Below are 19,136 nucleotides of genomic sequence, written 5' to 3'. Positions count from 1 at the left end.
TAAACTGACAACAGGTCTGTCACCGTCGTGCACGCAGTGTACTAGACATACCCAGACTATGTGTGTATTTACCTCGATGTGTGTTTACCATGGTGTTTGCTTTCGCATATTTATGCAGAACGTATTTATCTTATCTGCAAAGTAGAAATATCCATGTGCCCACTGGCTCCCTCTGCTGGCCATCCTAGGTATTGCTCCTAGACGCGTTTCCCATAATGCTGCTCTTAGGACATCTGCAGCCTGCAAGATGGCGCAAGCAATATTTGAGGCATTTGAAGGTAAAACATGAACCCGATTGCTGTTTTCTTTATTGTGCACATGAGGTGCTGACATATGTGGTGTGTGCATGGCCGGGGACAGGAGGGGGCGGCTGCTGGAAGAGCCCAGGGGTTGTTAGGTGCAGCAGAGGGGGCAGGCTTCCGGGAAAAGCTGCTTCATCAGGGAGGAGGGTGGCAGCTGGAACAGCAGCAGAGGACAATGGTCCTGGGCTCCTCCAGCTAGCACTCTCCTGTCTCCATTGTGGGCATCAGCCATAGGCAACATGTACGATCACAGCATGAAAATGGCTTCTTTTTTCCCTCCCCTGTTTGCAGTTTTTCAATATTTTTCATGTTTTGATTCCATAGGACAGGGGGTGAGCAATCTCCAGCTGCTGTGAAACTACAATTCCCAGCATGCAAACATGCTCGGCTGTTCTTCAAACTCCCGCAGAAGTGAATGAAGCATTCTGGGAGTTGTAGTTTCTGAACAGCTGGAGGTTGCAAGTTCTCATCATGGCACATGTATATGGGCACTGTCGCTCCTTTTGGCACTGCGTGGCGATTTCCGTAATGCGCCATTCATTTTCTCTATAGGCGGTGAAATAATAGGTGCTCTGTTAGAATCTTCTAATGCACAGAGTGAAATTCTTCCATCGATTAGTTGCAAGACTTTGCTGCAAAATCCGCAGCTGAAATTCCGTCCTGTGTGGACGCACCCTGAAAGATAAACGGTCTTTGTTGCCCATAGCAACCAATCGCAGCGTAGCTTTCATTTTCCAAAAGCTCCAATAGGAAATGAACGCCGTGCTGTCATTGGTTGCTATTGGCAACAGAGACAGTTCTTCTTCAAGACAGTTCCATAAATCTCCTCTGACCCTAATTACTTTTTTCCCAGCCATGGGTCGCCCCCACCTTTTACCGTCTTACGCGATAGCACTATGGCGTAATACGGTAAATGAAGCCCAGCACTGCGATCTAACCTCGTGAGCAAGGAGGAGATCCCTGGATACAGGCGGTGCTGGGCTCCAGGACGGTTAGTGCAGCCCCTTGGGCTCCTTACCAGGCTGATTTACATATATAGAAAATCATTTTTTACACTCAATAAAACCACTCAGAGATATGGGGCAGGTAGATTGCGGACATGCTAGCGGCGATCTAGCCGTGTATGTCCGCATCTCTATAGGGTAAAAAGAGGTGACAGAATCCCTTTAATGGAAGGATGAAATCTGTGGCAAAACCGCATCAAATGTGCACCAAAAACCACAACTACGTACTGTTTTTGGTGCAGAAATGCTCAGAAAACCACACAAAAATTCGTAAAGGTCTTCTGTACATTAATGTACACCCGTGTGCAGGTGCCCTTAAAGGGAACCTGTCACTGGGATTTTGTGTATAGAGCTGAGGACATGGGTTGCTAGATGGCCGCTAGCACATCCGCAATACCCAGTCCCCAGAGCTCTGTGTGCTTTTCTTGTGTAAAAAAACAACGATTTGAGACATATGCAAATTAACCTGAGATGAGTCCTGTATGTGAGATGAGTCAGGGACAGGACTCATCTCGGGTTAATTTGCATATGTATCAAATCTTTTTTTTTTTACACAATAAAAGCACACAGAGCTATGGGGATGGGTATTGCGGATGTGCTAGCGGCCATCTAGCAACCCATGTCCTCAGCTCTATACCCAAAATCTTGCTAAAAAAAAAATATAGCTCTCAGAACATGGAGACATTAAAACATCATTATTTTTGTCACCTGACATCACATAAAGTGTGAAGGCATATGCCCCCCAAAATAGTACCAATCAAACTGTCACCTCATCCCGCAAAAAATGAGATTCTAACTAAGACAATCGGTCAAAAAACTAAAAAAGCTATGGCTCTCAGACTATGGAGACACTAAAACATCATTTTTTTTGTTTCAAAACTTGGTTTTGGTTTTATTGTGTAAAACTTAAATAAATAAGAAAAAGTTTACATATTAGGTATTGCCACGTCCGTAACAATCTGCTCTATAACAATGTCACATGACCTAAGCCCCTACTCAAGACGATTGGCAGTAAAATAAAGAAAAATGGCATTTAGAAAATGGAGACACAAAAACATATAGTTTTTTCAAAAATGCTTTGCTGAAACAAAGAAAGTAAACATATTTGATATTATTGTTTCCGTAACAACCTGCTCTATAAAAATAGCACATGATCTACCCTGTCAGATGAATGTTGTAAAAAAAAAAAAAACAGTGCCAAAACAGACATTTTTTGGTTACTTTGCCTCACAAAAAACGTAATATAGAGCAATTAAAAATCATATGTACCCCAAAATAGCACCAATAAAACTGGCAACTTATCCCCTAGTTTCCAAAATGGGGTAACTTTTTGGGAGTTTCTACTGTAAGGGTGCATTAGGGGGCTTCAAATAGGACATAGCATCTAAAAACCAGTCCAGCAAAATCTGCCTACCAAAACCATACGGCTGCTCCTTTTCTTCTGCGCCCTGCTGTGTGCCCTTACATCAGTTTACGACCACATGTGAGTTGTTTCGGTAAACCGCAAATTCAGGGTAATGAATATTGAGTTTTGTTTCGCTGTAAACCCTTGATGTGTTAAAGAAAAAAAATGGATTAAAATGGAAAATCTGCCAAAAAAGTGAAATTTAGAAATTTGATCTCCATTTTCCTTTAATTCTTGTGGAACACCTAAAGGGTTAACAAAGTTTGTAAAATCAGTTTTGAGTAACTTGAGGGGTGTACTTTCTACAATGGTCATTTATGGGGGTTGCCACTATGTAAGCCCCACAAAGTGACTTCAGACCTGAACTCGTCCTTAAAAAGTGGTTTTTGAAAATTTTCTTGAAAATTTTAAGAATTGCTTCTAAAATTCTAAGCCTTCTAACGTCCTAAAAAAATAAAATGACATTTCCAAAATGATGCCAACATAAAGTAGAGATATGGGGAATGTAAAGTAATAAATATTTTATGAGGTATCCCTTTCTGTTTTAAAAGCAGAGAAATTTAAATTTTGAAAATTGCTAATTTTTCTAAATTTTCGGTAAATGTTTGATTTTTTCATAAATAAAGTTGAAATATATTGACTCAAATCATGACTATCATGAAGTACAATGTGTCACGAGAAAAGGATCTCTGAATGGCTTGGATAAGTAAGTGTTCCAACGTTATTACCACATAAAGTGGCACATGTCAGATTTGCAAAATTAGGCCTGGTCAGGAAAGGGGTAATTTATGTGATAGCAAAAGCCCTTAAAACGCTCACTGATAATAAAGATGTGTAGTTTTCTTATCCTGTATATTCAGGCCCATAAGATCATGTCGCTGTTCTTACCCCTCACACAGCTGAGATACGGCACGCTGCGTGCCACCATCCTTCTACATCATTGGTGATAAAAAAAGAGGCATTTTTTATTTATTTTTTCTAGGCATGGACAACCAGACCGTCCTTGCTGTACAGTCACTGCTGGATGGACAGGGTGGTGTGTCGGACCCCACAGCTCAAAATGTCAGCAGTTCTGCAGCCCTGCAGGGACTTGGTAAGACAATGGTGATTTTACATTGACCTCATATATCTGAAAATACCAGAGGACTGTTTAAAAATGTTCTACTTACCAATTGGATTTTCACATTTTCCATGGGTTTAATTGATGGGCACCTCCACCATTGTAAGCCTGGACTGTCCATGGCAAATCTGTGATGTGCAAAATGCTCAAAGGACCCCTTCCTATTAGTAAAGGGCGCCCTGGTAGACTTGGCGCAGTTGGTTCTTAGTACCGCTATTTTGTGTGCCATCGCCTACTTTTCCCGTCAAGACGTTTCAGCAGTTTTCCTGACATTTCGCCTTTTCGTCCCCCTGTAGATATCGCCTAGTACAGGGGTGTCAAACTCAAATTCATCGGGGGCCGCATCAGCAGTTTGGTCATCCTCAAAGGGCCGGTTGTATCGGACTTATGGGGGATCTGTGGGTGACACTTATGGGGGATCTGTGGGTGACACTTATGGGGGATCTGCCCACCCCTAGGACCGCCCCCTAAAACCACCCCTTTAGAGAACAGGGATGCAAGTAAAATTTGGGGGGGCTATAAAAGTCCAGCCCAGCAAAGAAACCCCCCAGATGGGGATGGCACTGTTAATGGGGGATCTGGGGATGGCATCCACAGATCCCCCATCCTATAACAGTGCCATCCACAGACCCCCTCCATCCTATAACAGTGCCATCCACAGACCCCCCCCACCCCATAACAGTGCCATCCACAGACCCCCCCACCCCATAACAGTGCCATCCACAGACCCCCCACCCCATAACAGTGCCATCCACAGACCCCCCACCCCATAACAGTGCCATCCACAGACCCCCCACCCCATAACAGTGCCATCCACAGACCCCCCCACCCCATAACAGTGCCATCCACAGACCCCCCACCCCAAAACAGTGCCATCCACAGACCCCCCCACCTCATAACAGTGCCATCCACAGACCCCCCACCCCATAACAGTGCCATCCACAGACCCCCCACCCCATAAAAGTGCCATCCACAGATCCCCCACCCCATAACAGTGCCATCCACAGACCCCCCACCCCATAACAGTGCCATCCACAGACCCCCCCCACCTCATAACAGTGCCATCCACAGGGGCCGCCTGCAGGAAGTGATAATAAAAGGTGAAGGCTGGCGGCCGGCGGCGGCTACGCGGGCCTTGTGTTTGACACCCGTGGCCTAGTACAAGAGCAGATGACACAATACAAGGGAATGGACCAGAGCCATCTCTGCCAGTTCTCAGTCGTGGAAGGAGTACTTGGCATGGCGCTCCCTTGGCGGGGAACATTTCCCACACATGAGGTGCACAGATAAAAGTCTGCACAGCTCCGATGTCCCCTCTCCTGACATGTCTGTTTTAGTAATTACTTGCATTCCCCATGTAATACCAATGCTGGAGCATCTATTCTTCTAACTGTATGTTGTGGCGTCCCTCTGTTATTCCTACATTTAGTAATAAAATGCCATCTGGGTGTTACCGTTCCCCTTGTCAAAGGGCTTTGTCCCTGCCAAGTCTGCCACTGGGAGCACTGATTGGACAGACTAATGCGCAGGGACCCCCGCCTTCAAACTGGTAACACCCAGCTGGAAATGTATTCATCAACATCTAGTAGGAATAATAAAGGAACAGCATAACTCAGAGTTATGAGAAAAGATGCTCCAGAATTCCACATGGAATACAATTATTTCATAAAACCGATATGTCAGGAGTGATAACAGGACCTCTTTAAAGAGGTTGTGTCACCTGAGACATTGGTGGCATAGCACTAGACTCTGCGAACCCACTCTGCTATTTTCGGGAACTCCCTTAGAAGTGAATGGAGAGTAGCCTTGCTTGCGCTGTGCGCCCTCGTTCAATTTGGGGGCCTGTTCTAGAGACAGGTGCAGGTCCCAGAGGTGCAATCCTAGAGATATGCCACCAATGTCTCAGATCACACAACCCCTTTGCACACCTCATGTGTGGGAAATGTTCCCCGCCAAGGGAGCGCCATGCCAAGTACTCCTTCCACGACTGAGAACTGGCAAAGATGGCTCTGGTCCATTCTCTTGTATTGTGTCATCTGCTCTTGTACTAGGCGATATCTACAGGGGGATGAAAAGCGAAACGTCAGGAAAACTGCTGAAACGTCTTGACGGGAAAAATTTAAATATTAATGACCTATTCTCGAATTCTGATCGGTGGGGATCTGCTAATCAGCAGTTTGATGCGGCCACAGACAGGCACTGGGGTCTCCTCTTAGTATAAAAAACACAGCGCCATACATTGTATAGTGGCTGTGCAAGGTATTGCAGCTCAGTCCCATTCACTTGAATGGGACTGAGTTGCATAAAGACCACGTGACCGTGACATCACAGGCCAAGGAAGAGGCAGCAGCAGTCACCTGAGCGCTCCGGCCTACAGCTGGTCAGCGGGGGTGCCAGGAGTTGGGTCCCCACCGATCAGATATTGATGACCTAAACCTGACCTGGTCCCAACAAACCTCTTGAATCCATGAGAACCAGGTACGAGTTCTCCCTTGCGAAGAACTGACCAACCATCGAGAGCGTGACCATATTGAGAGTTTGTCAGTAAATATCAGAACATTGGCCGATTACGCCTGCACCTATCGCGCACAGACCGGATTGTGTCCGTACATAATGATGCAAGGGATTTACGAGCCGATGTGCATTCTGGCTAAGGCCTCTTTCACGCGAGTTTTCCGATGCGTGTAGTGAACGCACGGCATCCAGACTGACCAATTCATCTCTATGAGTCTGTGTACGTTTTCACCCATCATCTCTGCGTTCAGGAGAAATCGCTGCATGTTCTATATTGTGCATTTTTCACGCAGCCCTGGCTCCATAGACGTGAACGGGGCTTGTGTGAAAAAACGGAAGGCATCCGTGTGCGATGCGTTTCTCACTGATGGTTGCTAGGAGATGTAGATTTGTATTCTTCATTTTATTTTATTTTTCACGCGCGTGAAAACCACCTGCATACCGGATAGAAAAAGCGCACACACTGAACGCATTCGCAGAGAAAACTTGCGTTCAAAGCCATCCGTTTTTTTTCCTAACCAGACCCTGACACAATTGGTATCGCTCGTGTGAAAGAGGCCTTTGATGTAGGGGCTCCATCACTGATGAGACACCCCATGAGCACGAAACACCGCGACATAATACCGCTCAGTCGCCATTCCTGAATGCTGCTTCTCTTTACAGATGATGAAGATGTTTTTCTGTGCGGGAAATGCAAAAAACAGTTTAACTCTTTGCCCGCTTTCATGATCCACAAGCGGGAGCAGTGCCATGGCAATCAACCTTCCCTGGCGTCGGTCTCTCTGGGTAATCACAGCAGTGTACACCCCGGCGGTCAGCTCAGTACAGCAGTCGCCAGTTAACAGACAGGTGAGTAGAAATATGGAATCTATGAGTGCATCAGACCCGGCATATTAATACATTTTTTTCGTTGCCCCGCTCCGTACTTGGGCTACTTTCACATCTGCAGTTTCCTTTCCGGTTTTAAGATCTGACAGAGGATCTCAAAACCGCAGGAAAACGCTTCCGTTTTGTCCCCATTCATTGTCAGTGGGGACAAAACTGAATGCATTCCGTTCTGGGTTTCTTGCGTTCCCATGTCGGACACAAAACCACTGCAAGCAGCGTTTTTGTGTGCAGCATGGGAAACTGAGCTAAAACCATGTAAGTCAATGGTGCCGGATCCGAGGTTTTTTTCCCGACACGTTTTTATGCCAGAGTCCGACATGTTCATTTTCAAAATAATACAACCGGATCCTTTCTGAACGGATGCAGCTGGTTGTATTATTCAAACGGATACATTTTGCTGTGGTTTTAAGACCCCCATGCCTTAATCTGCACATGGTGTTATTCCATTTATTAGCGACCACTTAGCATAGCCACAACTTCAGCACATAATTATGATAATTACCAGCAAAATAGTTTAGTAAAAAAAAAAAAAAAAAAATCACGGGCACATATATATTTTTTCACGGACACTGGAATAAAGTCACCTATTTTTACTAACTGTCCAGAAGTGTCCGGCTCATGGAATTGAGGTCAGGGATTTGTGCAAGCTCATCGAACCAAATATAGCCAAGCATGGTTACGCGTACATTTTTGGAAGGGCCATAGAAGTGAACGGAGAGAGGCATGAAAGGGGGTCCTGGTCTTGAGGCAGGAGTGGGACCCGTATCTAATGGACATTTATGGCATATGCTCTGGATATGCCATAAATGACCAGATGGGAATACCCCTTTAACAATAGTTTTTTGGGGGCACCTCTGTCAGATTAGAAATGTCATAAACTTACAAAGGTGCAGCATCCCTCAGCTCTTCAGTACGGCCCGTACTACTTAGGCTGGGTTCACACTTGAGCGTTGCGCAAACGCGCGTTTTACGCGCGTTTTTGACGCGCATTTTTATGCGCGTTTTTGTAATAGTAAACGCGCGTTTGACGCGCGTTTGTGTGATTCACTACAGTGTCCTATGGCCACAAACGCCCCAAAAGTCGCTCATGTACTTTTTGGAGCGTCGGGCGTTTTACAGCGCGATCGTACGCGCTGTAAAACGCCCAAGTGTGAACCATTCCCATAGGGAATCATTGGTTTCTCCTTGTTGAGCGTTTTACAGCGCGTAGGAACGCGCTGTAAAACGCTCAGGTGTGAACCCAGCCTTATGGAGATTGCATTGCTGTGTGCTTGATTTTATGCACCTGTTGGCAATAAGTGTGGCTGAAACACCTCCTGAGGGTTGAACGCATCCTTTATGCTATATAATGTAGCTGCCCTGTCTACTATACAGTCCTCCGCCCTCCATGCCACACGGGTTCGTTTTTGGTTCCTCACTTTGACACCAGGAAAATTAAGAATAATGCACACAAAAAAGTAATGTGTGATCTGAGAGGAAGGCTTGCAGAGAGATCTTGAAGCAGGGATCAGCAACCTACGGAATTCCAGCTCTGTTCTGAAACTACAACTCCCAGAATCCTCCTTCTACAATAACAGCCAAGAAAGTGTGCATGCTGGGAGCTGTAGATTCGCAGCAGCAGGAGTGCCGATGGTTGCTTATCCCTGTCTTAAAGAGTACCAGTGAACAGGATCAACTGTATTAACCCCTTCATGATGGGCGATTTTTTTTTTTTATTATTATTTTTTTTTTTTTACTCCCAGCCTTCCCAAAGCCAAATTTTTTTTATTGGTTGCTATGACGCCGTGCTCTTCATGCCGCCGCTGCACTACAGTAATACACTGGTATGATCTATACGAGTGTATTACTGTAGTGCAGCGGCGGCATGAAGCGCACGGCGTCATAGCAACCAATGACGCAGTGCGCTCCTGCTGTCAGCAGGATGCCAGGCCGGGATACTACGGACCACTCACGTCCGTGTTCCACGGCCGGAGCGTTGGAGTCTATTGGAATTTCACTGTGTTCCTTTGGAGCCCTGCCACGGGCGTGGCATAGCGATTCCGCGCACCTCTGCTCCTCAGCATTCTAGTGCTGGTCACGCCCCTTGGTGCACTATAAACGTTTTTTTCTGGGGAACACTACTAACTTCATTTAACAAAATACAAAAATATTTTAATCAGCAGATAGGATCAACCGTTCCACCCAGCATAGCTGGTTTCATAGGGTTGATCCTGCTGACTAGAACTTTTGAACATATGTGGAAAATGAGAATTTAAAGATAAAATAATTTACACAAAAGACGGGGTCAAACTCAAGGCATTATAGACTGTGCGCACAGGTTTTATTCTTAGCAGAATTTTTATTCACAGATCTCCACCTATATCACAGTTCCGCCATCACCTCTCATCCAGACCCTGGTGCAAGGAAATGTCTTGGTGAATGATGAAGTCCTGCTTTCTGCAATGTCAGCACTTACCTCGCTGGATCAGCCCATGCCACCCACACCAGCCCCCGTGCAGGTAACAGATGGGGAGACATGAACAAGCAGATTATAGTAATGGACAAGATGAAATAACAAAATAATCAGTGAAAAGCTGTGCATCAAATACAATGTCCAAAAGCCTTAAAGGGGTTTTAGGGGACTAGAACATTGATGTCCTATCCTCTGAATGGTCGGGTCTGACTCGCTGCATCCCGCCATTCAACTGCTGAAGACCAGTGACGTCACGTTCATCGCTTATATGGCCTAGGTGCAGCTCAGTCCCGTATTGGGCTGCAATACCAAGCACAACTTCTATCCAATGAACGGCGTTGTGCTTGGTCTGGTTGGGTGTCGGAATCCCACTGATCTAATATGGATGACCTATTTAATAGGTTTATTTTGAGTAGGTAGTCCCGTTAGGAATACCTCTTTAATGGTGCATCATTCTATCTCGGACATTGGGGGGCATATGGCTAGGATATGCCCCCAATTCCTGATAGGTGCGGGTCCAAGAGGTGGTATACTTAGAACAGAGCCCTTAACACCCCTGCCCTCCATTCATTTCTATGGGACTGTGGAAAATAGCTGAGCGCTGCCTCGGCTTTTTAAGGAAGCCACATAGAAGTGAATGGAGCAGTGGCCGCAATTTCATAGTGCGCTTCCCGTTCATTTCAACTGGCCGAGTGGATCACTAGGCTATTTTCGCCACTCCCACAGAAATGAATGGGGGGCAGATGTGTATGCGTGGCGCACCCTCCAGGACTTCACGGGCTCCATTCTAAGGATAGGTGTGGGTCCTAGAGGTGGGACCCACACCTACTAGACATTGGGGGCATACTCTAGGGATATGCCCCAATGTCCAAGATGAGAATACTCCTTTAAGGAACCACTTTACATTTCACATGAGAGAATTGCACAATAGCAGTTCCCTAATACAGGTAATATTTGCGGCAGCCTGTATTCTCTAAGCCAAACTGTTATCTCTTGTATTGTATTCTGAGAATACGCCTTCTTTTCTTATTTTTTTTGTTCTACTTTTCATATGAAATAATAAATTATTGTTCCTCATATTTAATGAACTTGTCTTTTTTTAGAGTAACCTCAGCATGCACACTGGTGGCACCTATCTCCACGCGCCCTCTCTTCCTCCCCGACCTTCACATCCACCAGCCCCAGCTGCACCGGGGCAGAATCTTATGGGGGTCCCTGTCCAAGCAAACAGTGGCAGCTGCAGTACTGTAGTGCAAGTCTACAGCTCTCCCATCAGTATGCCAGGAAACACTGGCATGGAAATCCATGGCTTGGGTATGGCACCCTACACCCACATAGAGGTAATTACAGGGTGGAATGTTTTTATTTTAAAGCGACAGTCATTTTACTTATGATTTCAGGGCTGAATAGCTATCAGGATCTCACCTATTTGCTAGTTTGACTCCAGCTGTAGTCACGACAGCGGACATTACTAGGACTTTCAGACTAAAGGACCCTTTACACAGGCCGGGAATCCAAAAGATAATCGCTAACTAGTGTTCATAGGAATGCTCGTTAGCGATTATCTGGCAGTGTAAATGTACCGCCAATTCCCCAATGAACGAGTGAAACGCTCATTCATAGGGTAATCCGATCATTTGTGCAGCACAAAAATCGTTGTTTGCTGGCAGCAGATTGTTCTGTGTAAAGACGATCTGCTGTCGGCAAACAATGAGTTTGTATGGGGACGAGCAATGGCATTAGCGATCGCTCCTCCCCATACTCTTGAGGAGACTGCTGCATGTAAATAAATGGATTTTTGTACTTACCGTAAAATCCTTTTCTCGTTGGATGCATTGGGGGACACAGCACCATGGGGTATATGCCCAGCTGCCACTAGGAGGCTGACACTAGAAAAGAAAAGTGTTGGCTCCACCCAGATGGGCTCTCTGCTCAGACACTAAACTAACCAGTTGGTCCAAAAGCAGTAGGAGCATCAAAAAAACAGACGAACAGTGAAGCCAACATGTCCTAAACCAGAAAGAGGACCATTATCAAAGGGTCCCAGGAAATCCAGAAAACCTGAACGAAGGAAAAAAACAAAAAGGGAGTGATCTGTGTCCCCCAATGCATCTAACGAGAAAAGGATTTTATGGAAAGTACAAAAATCCATTTTTTTCGTGAATGGCATTGGAACGTCCCAAAGTAGTCCCCGAGGGTGGGAAAAAACAGCAATGCGAAGAACCTAGCGTGCAGCCGCTCGCAGAACCTTGCGACCCAAACTGGCATCAGCAGAGGCCAAGGAATGAATAAGGTAAAATCTGGAGAAGGTGTGAACTGAGGCCCAGGTGGCGGCCTTGCAGACCTTGGAAGCAGAGGCTAAATGCCGTACCACCCATGATGCCCCGACCGCCCTAGTGGAGTGAGTGGTCAACCGGAAGGGGGGGCTCACAACCCTTTGACACATAGGCTTCCTTGGCCAACCTAATCCAACAGAAGATGGTAGCTTTGGAGGCTTGTAAACCCTTATGTGAGCCGTCAGGGACAACAAAGAGAGAGTCAGATTGACGGAAGCACTCCGTTAGCTGGAGATACAGCCGAACTGCCCGAACCACATCCAGACAGTGGAGAGACCGCTCTCTGGGATTAGAGGGGTTGGGACAGAAAGAAGGTAGAACAATCTCCTCATTAATGTGGAAGGAAGAAACCACCTAGGGAAGAAAGGAGGGAACTGGGCACAGGACAACTTGTCTGGTGAAAAACCAAAAAGGGGGACCGACACGAGAGTGCCACCAGCTCGGAATGGAAGTGATCGCAACTTAAAACGCAACTTTAAAGGAGACATAAGAAAGGGAGACCTCCTTCAAGGGGCTCGAAGGGAGAGGACTGAAGGGCATCTAGGACCAAATTCAAATCCCAGGGTTCCACCAGAGAACGGAAGGGAGGGACGCGATGCGCCACCCCCTGAAGAAAAGTCTTAACATGGGAATGAGAAGCCAAGGACCTTTGGAAAAGAACAGACAAGGCTGAGACCTGACCTTTGAGGGAGGCCAGGCGAAGACCCTTCTCAAGGCCAGCCTGAAGAAAGGCAAGAATCCTAGGGACGGAAAAAAGGAGTGGGTGAACCTCGCTAGATTCACACCAGGCAAAGTAAGCCTTCCAGGTACGATGGCAAATCCTGGCCGACTGTGGTTTACGTGCATGAAGCATAGTCTGGATGACTGACTTGTTAGCCACGCCGTTAAATGAAGCCGAGGTAAACTCGGGTGGAATAGCGGACCTTGCGAAAGGAGGTCAGGACGCAGAGGTAACCGCCACGGGGCGTCGGCGAGCAGGAAGACGAGCTCTGCATACTACGCCCTGCGGGGCCAGTCCGGAGCCACCAATATAGCCGGGACCCGATCCATTATGAGACGTTTGAGTACCCGAGGAAGAAGCTGAAGGGGAAAGAAGATATATAGGAGTCTGTATTGGGACCACAGGAGAATCAAGGCGTCTACCGCCAGAGCCTGAGGATCCCGAGACCTGGCAACGTAAAGCGGAAGTTTGTGGTTCAGACGGGAGGCAAAAAGATCCACGTCTGGGATTCCCCAGCGCCGACAGAGTTGTTACAACACCTCTGGATGGAGAGACCACTCGCCCGGGTCAAGACGCTGGTGACTGAGGAAGTCGACCGCCCAATTGTCAACTCGGGGGATGTAGACGCGGAGAGAGCGGGAACGTGTCCCTCTCCCCTTCGCAGAATGCAAGAGGCTTCCTTCAGGACCGCCGCGCTTCTCGTGCCCCCCTGGTGGTTTAAATAAGCCACCGCAGTGGAGTTGTCCGTCTGAATAACTGCGGAGGAGGTGAGTCCAACAGGACAGAGCTAGGTAAATGGCCCTGAGTTCCAGGATATTGATCTGTAGGGTGCTCTACCGCATCGACCACTGACCCTGGGCCGAGGGAGACCCAAAGATTGCCAACCTGTCAGGCTGGCATCTGTGGAGATCATCTGCCAACAGAGGAGAAGGAAGGCTCTACCGAGGGAGATGGTTAGCGGGTTCAGCCACCAGTGCAAGTCCCGGCGGACCTGAGGGGACAGACGAATCGGGCGATCGAGGCCTGACGGGGACTTGTTCCACCTGGCAAGAATTGAGACCTGAAGGGCTCGGGTGTGGAATTGAGCATAAGGAATTGCCTCGAAGGCGGCAACCATTCAGCCCAGAACAGGCATGCACGCCCTGATGGGCAGATGAGATGGCTCGCGAAGCCGAGACACCCCTGACTGGAGAGCCACTACCTTGTCTTGAGGGAGGAACACTCGGCCAAGGCGAGTGTCGAGGACCATGCCTAGGAATTCCATTCTCTGACTGGGAACCAGGGAGTACTTGGTGTGATTGACCTGCCAGCTGAACTGGGACAGCATGGACAGTGTGATGTGGAGACTGGATAGGTTGTTGTCCCGGGACGGAGCCTTCACGGAAGATTGTCCATATAGGGTATTACGGCAACTCCCCTGGCACGGAGAAGTGCGACCAGAGGAGCCAACACCTTGTTAAAGACCCTCGGGCCATACGCCAGGCCGAAGGGCAACGCCACGAACTGAAAATGCAGAGAACCTACGGCCAAGCAAAGGTACCTCTGATGAGACTGAGCTAGGGGGACATGCAGATAGGCGTCTCGGATGTCGATGGACTACAGAAACTCGCCCACCTCGAGAGAAGTAATCACCGGACTCAGAGGAAATAATTGAGTGCCTTCAGATCCAAAATGGAGCGAAGAGCACCGTCCTTCTTAGGAACCGTGGAGAGGTTTGAGTAAAACCCCTGAAAACATTCCGAGGTCAGAACAGGAACAATCACCCTGTGCACGGGAAGGGAATGAATGGCCTGAAAAAAAGCGTCCGCCCGATCGGGGGACCTGGGCGGCGACGAATGAAAGAATCGACCCGTGGAAAGGGCGGAGAATTATATTTTGTACCTGGAGGAAACTACCTCCAGAACCCAGGCGTCGTCCATGATTGCACTCCATTGATCCAGAAAAGAGAGCAAACGACCCACCACCTGAGGGGGCAGCTCGAGCGGGGGAAACCCGTCATGCAGATAACGGCTTTGCAGTCTGGGGTTTGGAAGGCTTAGGGCGGTCGTGCCAGGAGGGCTTGGCCTTGAAGGAAGGACGAGCAGTCTTTTTGTACTGATAGGAGGAGGAGGAGTCCCGAAAGGAACGAAAACGCTGAGACCGCGATGAAGGCATAGGATGGCGGCGGCGGCGGGAGCAGTTTTGGGGCAAGAGGGAACCTTTCCCACCCGTGGCCTCAGAAATAAGCTCCTCCAAACGTTTCCCGAAAAGCCTACCAGAGATTTGAGTGCCTTTTTGGAGGCGGCATCCACAGCCCACGCCCGAAGCCAAACCGTCCGGCGGATGGCCACTGAGTTAGCAGCCGCCCTACCAGAGCGGCGTGCCAATTCCAGGGAAGCATCACAAAGGTACCTGGAGGCTTGGAGAAGATGAGAGGCAAGGAGATGGCGCTCCCCCTGAGCAGAATCCGTGGATAAGGACCGAACAAGCTGTTTGGCCCAGGCGTTACAGGCCTTAGCCACCCAAGACTCGGCAAAGGCAGGGCAGATAGCGGAACCTGCTGCAACGAATACAGACTTGGACAAGGAGTCTATATTCTTCTCCAATTCATCAGACAAGGACGCCGCGTCGGCCAAAAGAAGGGTGGTGGCCTTAGCAAGTCGGGCCACTTGTGGATCTACCTGAGGAGGGACAGACCAAATAGTAATGGACTCCTCGGAAAAGGGAAAGAGGACGTACAAACCCTTGGCGGGCTGAAGATGCCTATCCGGGCGATGCCACTCCTTGGCCAGGAGTGCGTTGAGATCCGCATGGTTAGGGAAAACCAAAGTGGGGCGCCTGGAACGGCGGAATGATATGGATTCCTGAGCCCAGGAGGAGGGGTCTTCCTGCACTTGGAGAGCGTATCTAACTGCCCTGATGAGATTCTGCATGGCCGCAGACAGGGCAGTGCTCTGCTCTGATCCGGAATCGGAGTTAGAGAAGTCCCCCAAGGCGGTGGAAGGCGCGGCAGGGGAGGATTTATCGCAAGCCTTAGACCTGTCCTGGGAATGACCCGAGGATGCCGAGGAGAAGCGGGACATGATTGTGACAACCCGAGGTCTTTTGCGGGACCTGGTGTCAGAACGTGAGCGTGTGTATATATACATATGTATATTCCTTCTCAGCTGGATCTGCTCATTTTACACCACCGGTGGATGCTGTGGCTCGGGCAGGTGTTGTCTTTGTGCTGGCACTTTGTGCCATGACTGACAGGTCCATTCCTTTCTGATGGCACGAGTCATATCTGTTACTTTCATCATCGGATCAGGTATTTACAGTAGTGTCAGGTGTTTACAATAGCATAGAAGGCTGTAGCGGATGGGTCCCCCTCTTCTGGTGTGTGCTAGTACGGGGTTCTTCAGCTGGCATAATCCCTTTCTTTTCTGTGGCACATGTCTATGGCATTGTTCCCTTCACATGTCTACGGCATTCGCCTTCCGTATTACCTTGTCCTTGGGGAGTTTTTTTATATTTTTTGGCAGAGCTGTACGCAGGTGGTTCTTACTCTGCTTCCATGAGTGTACTCCCAACGACGTCTGTAGATATTTCACAGTGCATTTCTCCTGTCTTTGCTCCACTTCCTCAGTCTGTCCAGCGCCAGTCATGGTATTTTCCTGGATCCAGCGTCAGTCAGTCTTGCCTTTGTCCAGTGACGAAAATTTGTGTGACTGTACTTATTGCCACCAAAGTTTTCCCATGGGGGTTTTCATCTCCTGCGCCCATCTCATCTCTGTTTCTTAATCCACCTGGGTGGTCGTTCCAGGACTGGTCTTCTGCCATTTGCTTGATGCTTTCATGGCGGATTTCCAAGTTGTCATCTGTTGAAATTATCCCTTCCTGGTACCTACACGTTTGGTGAGGTTTTGTCTAGGTCTACCTGTCCCTAGGCTTGGCCAGGTCTCGTACGTGCCTGGATTACACAGATCTATTTCTATTGGATTTACCCCCCCTCGGTTTTCTGTGGGTCTGAGTTCATGCACAACGTCCTGGTTGTCCAATCTGGTTACCCAGGGCGGTTTTTGAGGTACCTTCCGGGCTTTTTCAGTCATCAAAACTGCTTGTCCTTCTTGTGGATATTCGTTGATGCTATCCACATCTTCTGATGTATCTCCAGCCCTTTGGCTTCATTTGACTGAGTTTTTCCTCTTCTGCCCAGCCTGTTGCTGCGTGTTATACGCTTTCTGACTGTCCCACCTGGTTCATGCTCTTCCAGTCCTATTCAGGGTTCCTGTGCATCCTTTCCCCACATTCCGTGCAGGATCTCATGGCCAGCCTTAGATTGGTTCTGGTCTTTTGTTCCCTCCCCATGGTACTGTGTTGGAACGTCCCACGGTCCTATTTCCCCCAATGATATGAGCGAGAAAACTAGATTTTTGTGGACTCGCCTGTAAAATCTCTTTCTTGCTGAGTTCATTGGGGGACACAGCTCCCACCCTTTGTTTGTTCTCTAATTTTGGTGACGGCAGTTGTTTGACTGCTGGGGTCCTCAGTTATGGGTTCGGACCTACTGATTGTTGTACTGATATTTCATTTCTGATTTCTTCTCCTCCTACTGCCTGTGCACAAACTGGTATGCTCTCTCCAGGCTGGAGGGGGTATAGCCGGCGGGAGGAGCTAACACTTTTTAGCCTAGTGTCGCCTCCTAGTGGCAGCAGCAGCTATACCCATGGTCCTGTGTCCCCCAATGATTTCAGCGAGAAATAGATTTTACAGGTGCGTCCATAAAAATCTTGTTTTTCTGCACACCTAATCTTCCATGTTTAGGTTCATTTTATTTCTTTAATACAAGGAATATATGTTTAACAGATACCTTATCAAAACTGAGACTCAGCTTTTTTAAAGGGATCCTTTCACCTTGGAAATGCAGTACAATCTTTGGGCAGCCAGTCGCAAAGCAGGAGGAGCTGAGCAGAGTGATATGTAGGTGTGTAGCAAAAGAGTCAGTATAGCTTGTGATTTATTCAGTTTAGTGTCTGCTGGGATTAGAAGTCCTGTAGATTGTATAATTTACTGATTGACAGCCTTTACTGTATGACTGTGCATACAGAGAGAACTGTCAGTCACTGATAGGACCGCCCTCTGGACTCCTAAGCCCAAAATGAGCAGAGATTTAGATGAATAAATTACAAGTTTTTCTGAATCTTTTCATACAAAACTGTATATTAATCTGCTCAGCTTCTCCTACTCTATAACATTCTGCCTGCTGTTTGCACTACATTTTCATGGTGACAAGTTCTCTTTAAGTGGCTGGCGTTTCTTTGAACATACGTAAGTAGCAGTTCATTAATGGGTAATGACCTTTCTGCAGGTTCCAAGCCAGTGTGTTGAGAGTACGGTTTATAACACTCCCCCTGTATACAGCCCAGGGAAACAGGGGCTAAAATCAAAAACTACAAGTACCTGTTCGCCTTGTGCTGATGGCAATGGAAATAGTATGGGAAACCTGGAGGCTGCCATCCCCAACAAGACTCGCCGCCCAAAGACGGACATCAGTGGTCAGAATGGTGAGTGTAGTGAGAGCACTGACGTTATCGGGCCTGTGTATAAAGCACAGTAAAAGGTTCTTCTCATCTTTGACACAGAGTTCCACATAATCGGTCCCACATAAATATGACTTCCCTTGTTCCGATTTTGCATTTTTTAGGAAAGCCGAAATCTCCAAAACTGAAGTGTACCTTCTGTGATAAAGCCTTTGGGAAGAACTTTGATCTCCAGCAGCACATTAGAAGGTGAGACATCTTTCCAGGGAGCGTTAATAGCTCAAACCACTCTATGGGCCACATTTATCATTACAATTACATTTTACTCCACTTTTACATATGTCCAAAGTCACTTTTGGCTAAGGCTACTTTCACACTAGCGTCCGAGCGGATCCGTTCTGAACGGATCCGATCATATTAATGCAGACGGTGGCTCCGTTCAGAACGGATACGTCTGCATTATAACTTAGAAAATTTTTCTAAGTGTGAAAGTAGCCTGAGCGGATCCGTTCAGACTTTACATTGAAAGTCAATGGGGGACGGATCCGCTTGAAGATTGAGCCATATGGTGTCATCTTCAAGCGGATCCGTCCCCATTGACTTCCATTATAAGTCGGAACCGATCCACACGCCTCCGCTCGGCCAGGCGGACACCCGAACGCTGCTTGCAGCGTTCAGATGTCCGCTCACTGAGCGGAGCGGAGGCTGAGCGCTGGCAGACGGATGCATTCTCAGTGGATCCGCCTCCACTGAGAATGCATTAGGGCCAGACGGCTGCGTTCAGGGCCGCTTGTGAGCCCCTTCAAACGGAGCTCACGAGCGGACACCTGAATGCAGGTGTGAAAGTAGCCTAAGTCAGATTTATTAATGGTCCTTTAATACTGTGATAAATG

At 47.8% G+C, this 19,136-nt stretch overlaps 1 protein-coding gene across 1 annotated transcript in view; it reads left to right on the top strand.

The window, feature by feature from the left end:
* The first annotated feature begins 195 nt into the window (after positions 1-195).
* Positions 196-19,136, top strand: part of ZNF341 (zinc finger protein 341) — a 47,090-nt gene continuing 28,149 nt past the window's right edge. Inside the window, 8 exon segments of the mRNA XM_044297971.1 lie at positions 196-278; positions 3,694-3,804; positions 7,009-7,142; positions 7,144-7,194; positions 9,582-9,731; positions 10,789-11,025; positions 18,072-18,267; positions 18,408-18,492. Of these exon segments, the coding sequence (XP_044153906.1) occupies positions 248-278; positions 3,694-3,804; positions 7,009-7,142; positions 7,144-7,194; positions 9,582-9,731; positions 10,789-11,025; positions 18,072-18,267; positions 18,408-18,492 (995 nt within the window). The 5' untranslated portion in view covers positions 196-247.

The sequence above is a fragment of the Bufo gargarizans genome, chromosome 6 (assembly GCF_014858855.1).
Source record: "Bufo gargarizans isolate SCDJY-AF-19 chromosome 6, ASM1485885v1, whole genome shotgun sequence".
Lineage (NCBI taxonomy): Eukaryota > Metazoa > Chordata > Amphibia > Anura > Bufonidae > Bufo > Bufo gargarizans.
Note: the sequence above shows the minus strand (reverse complement) of the source record. Positions and strands in the feature narration are given on the sequence as shown.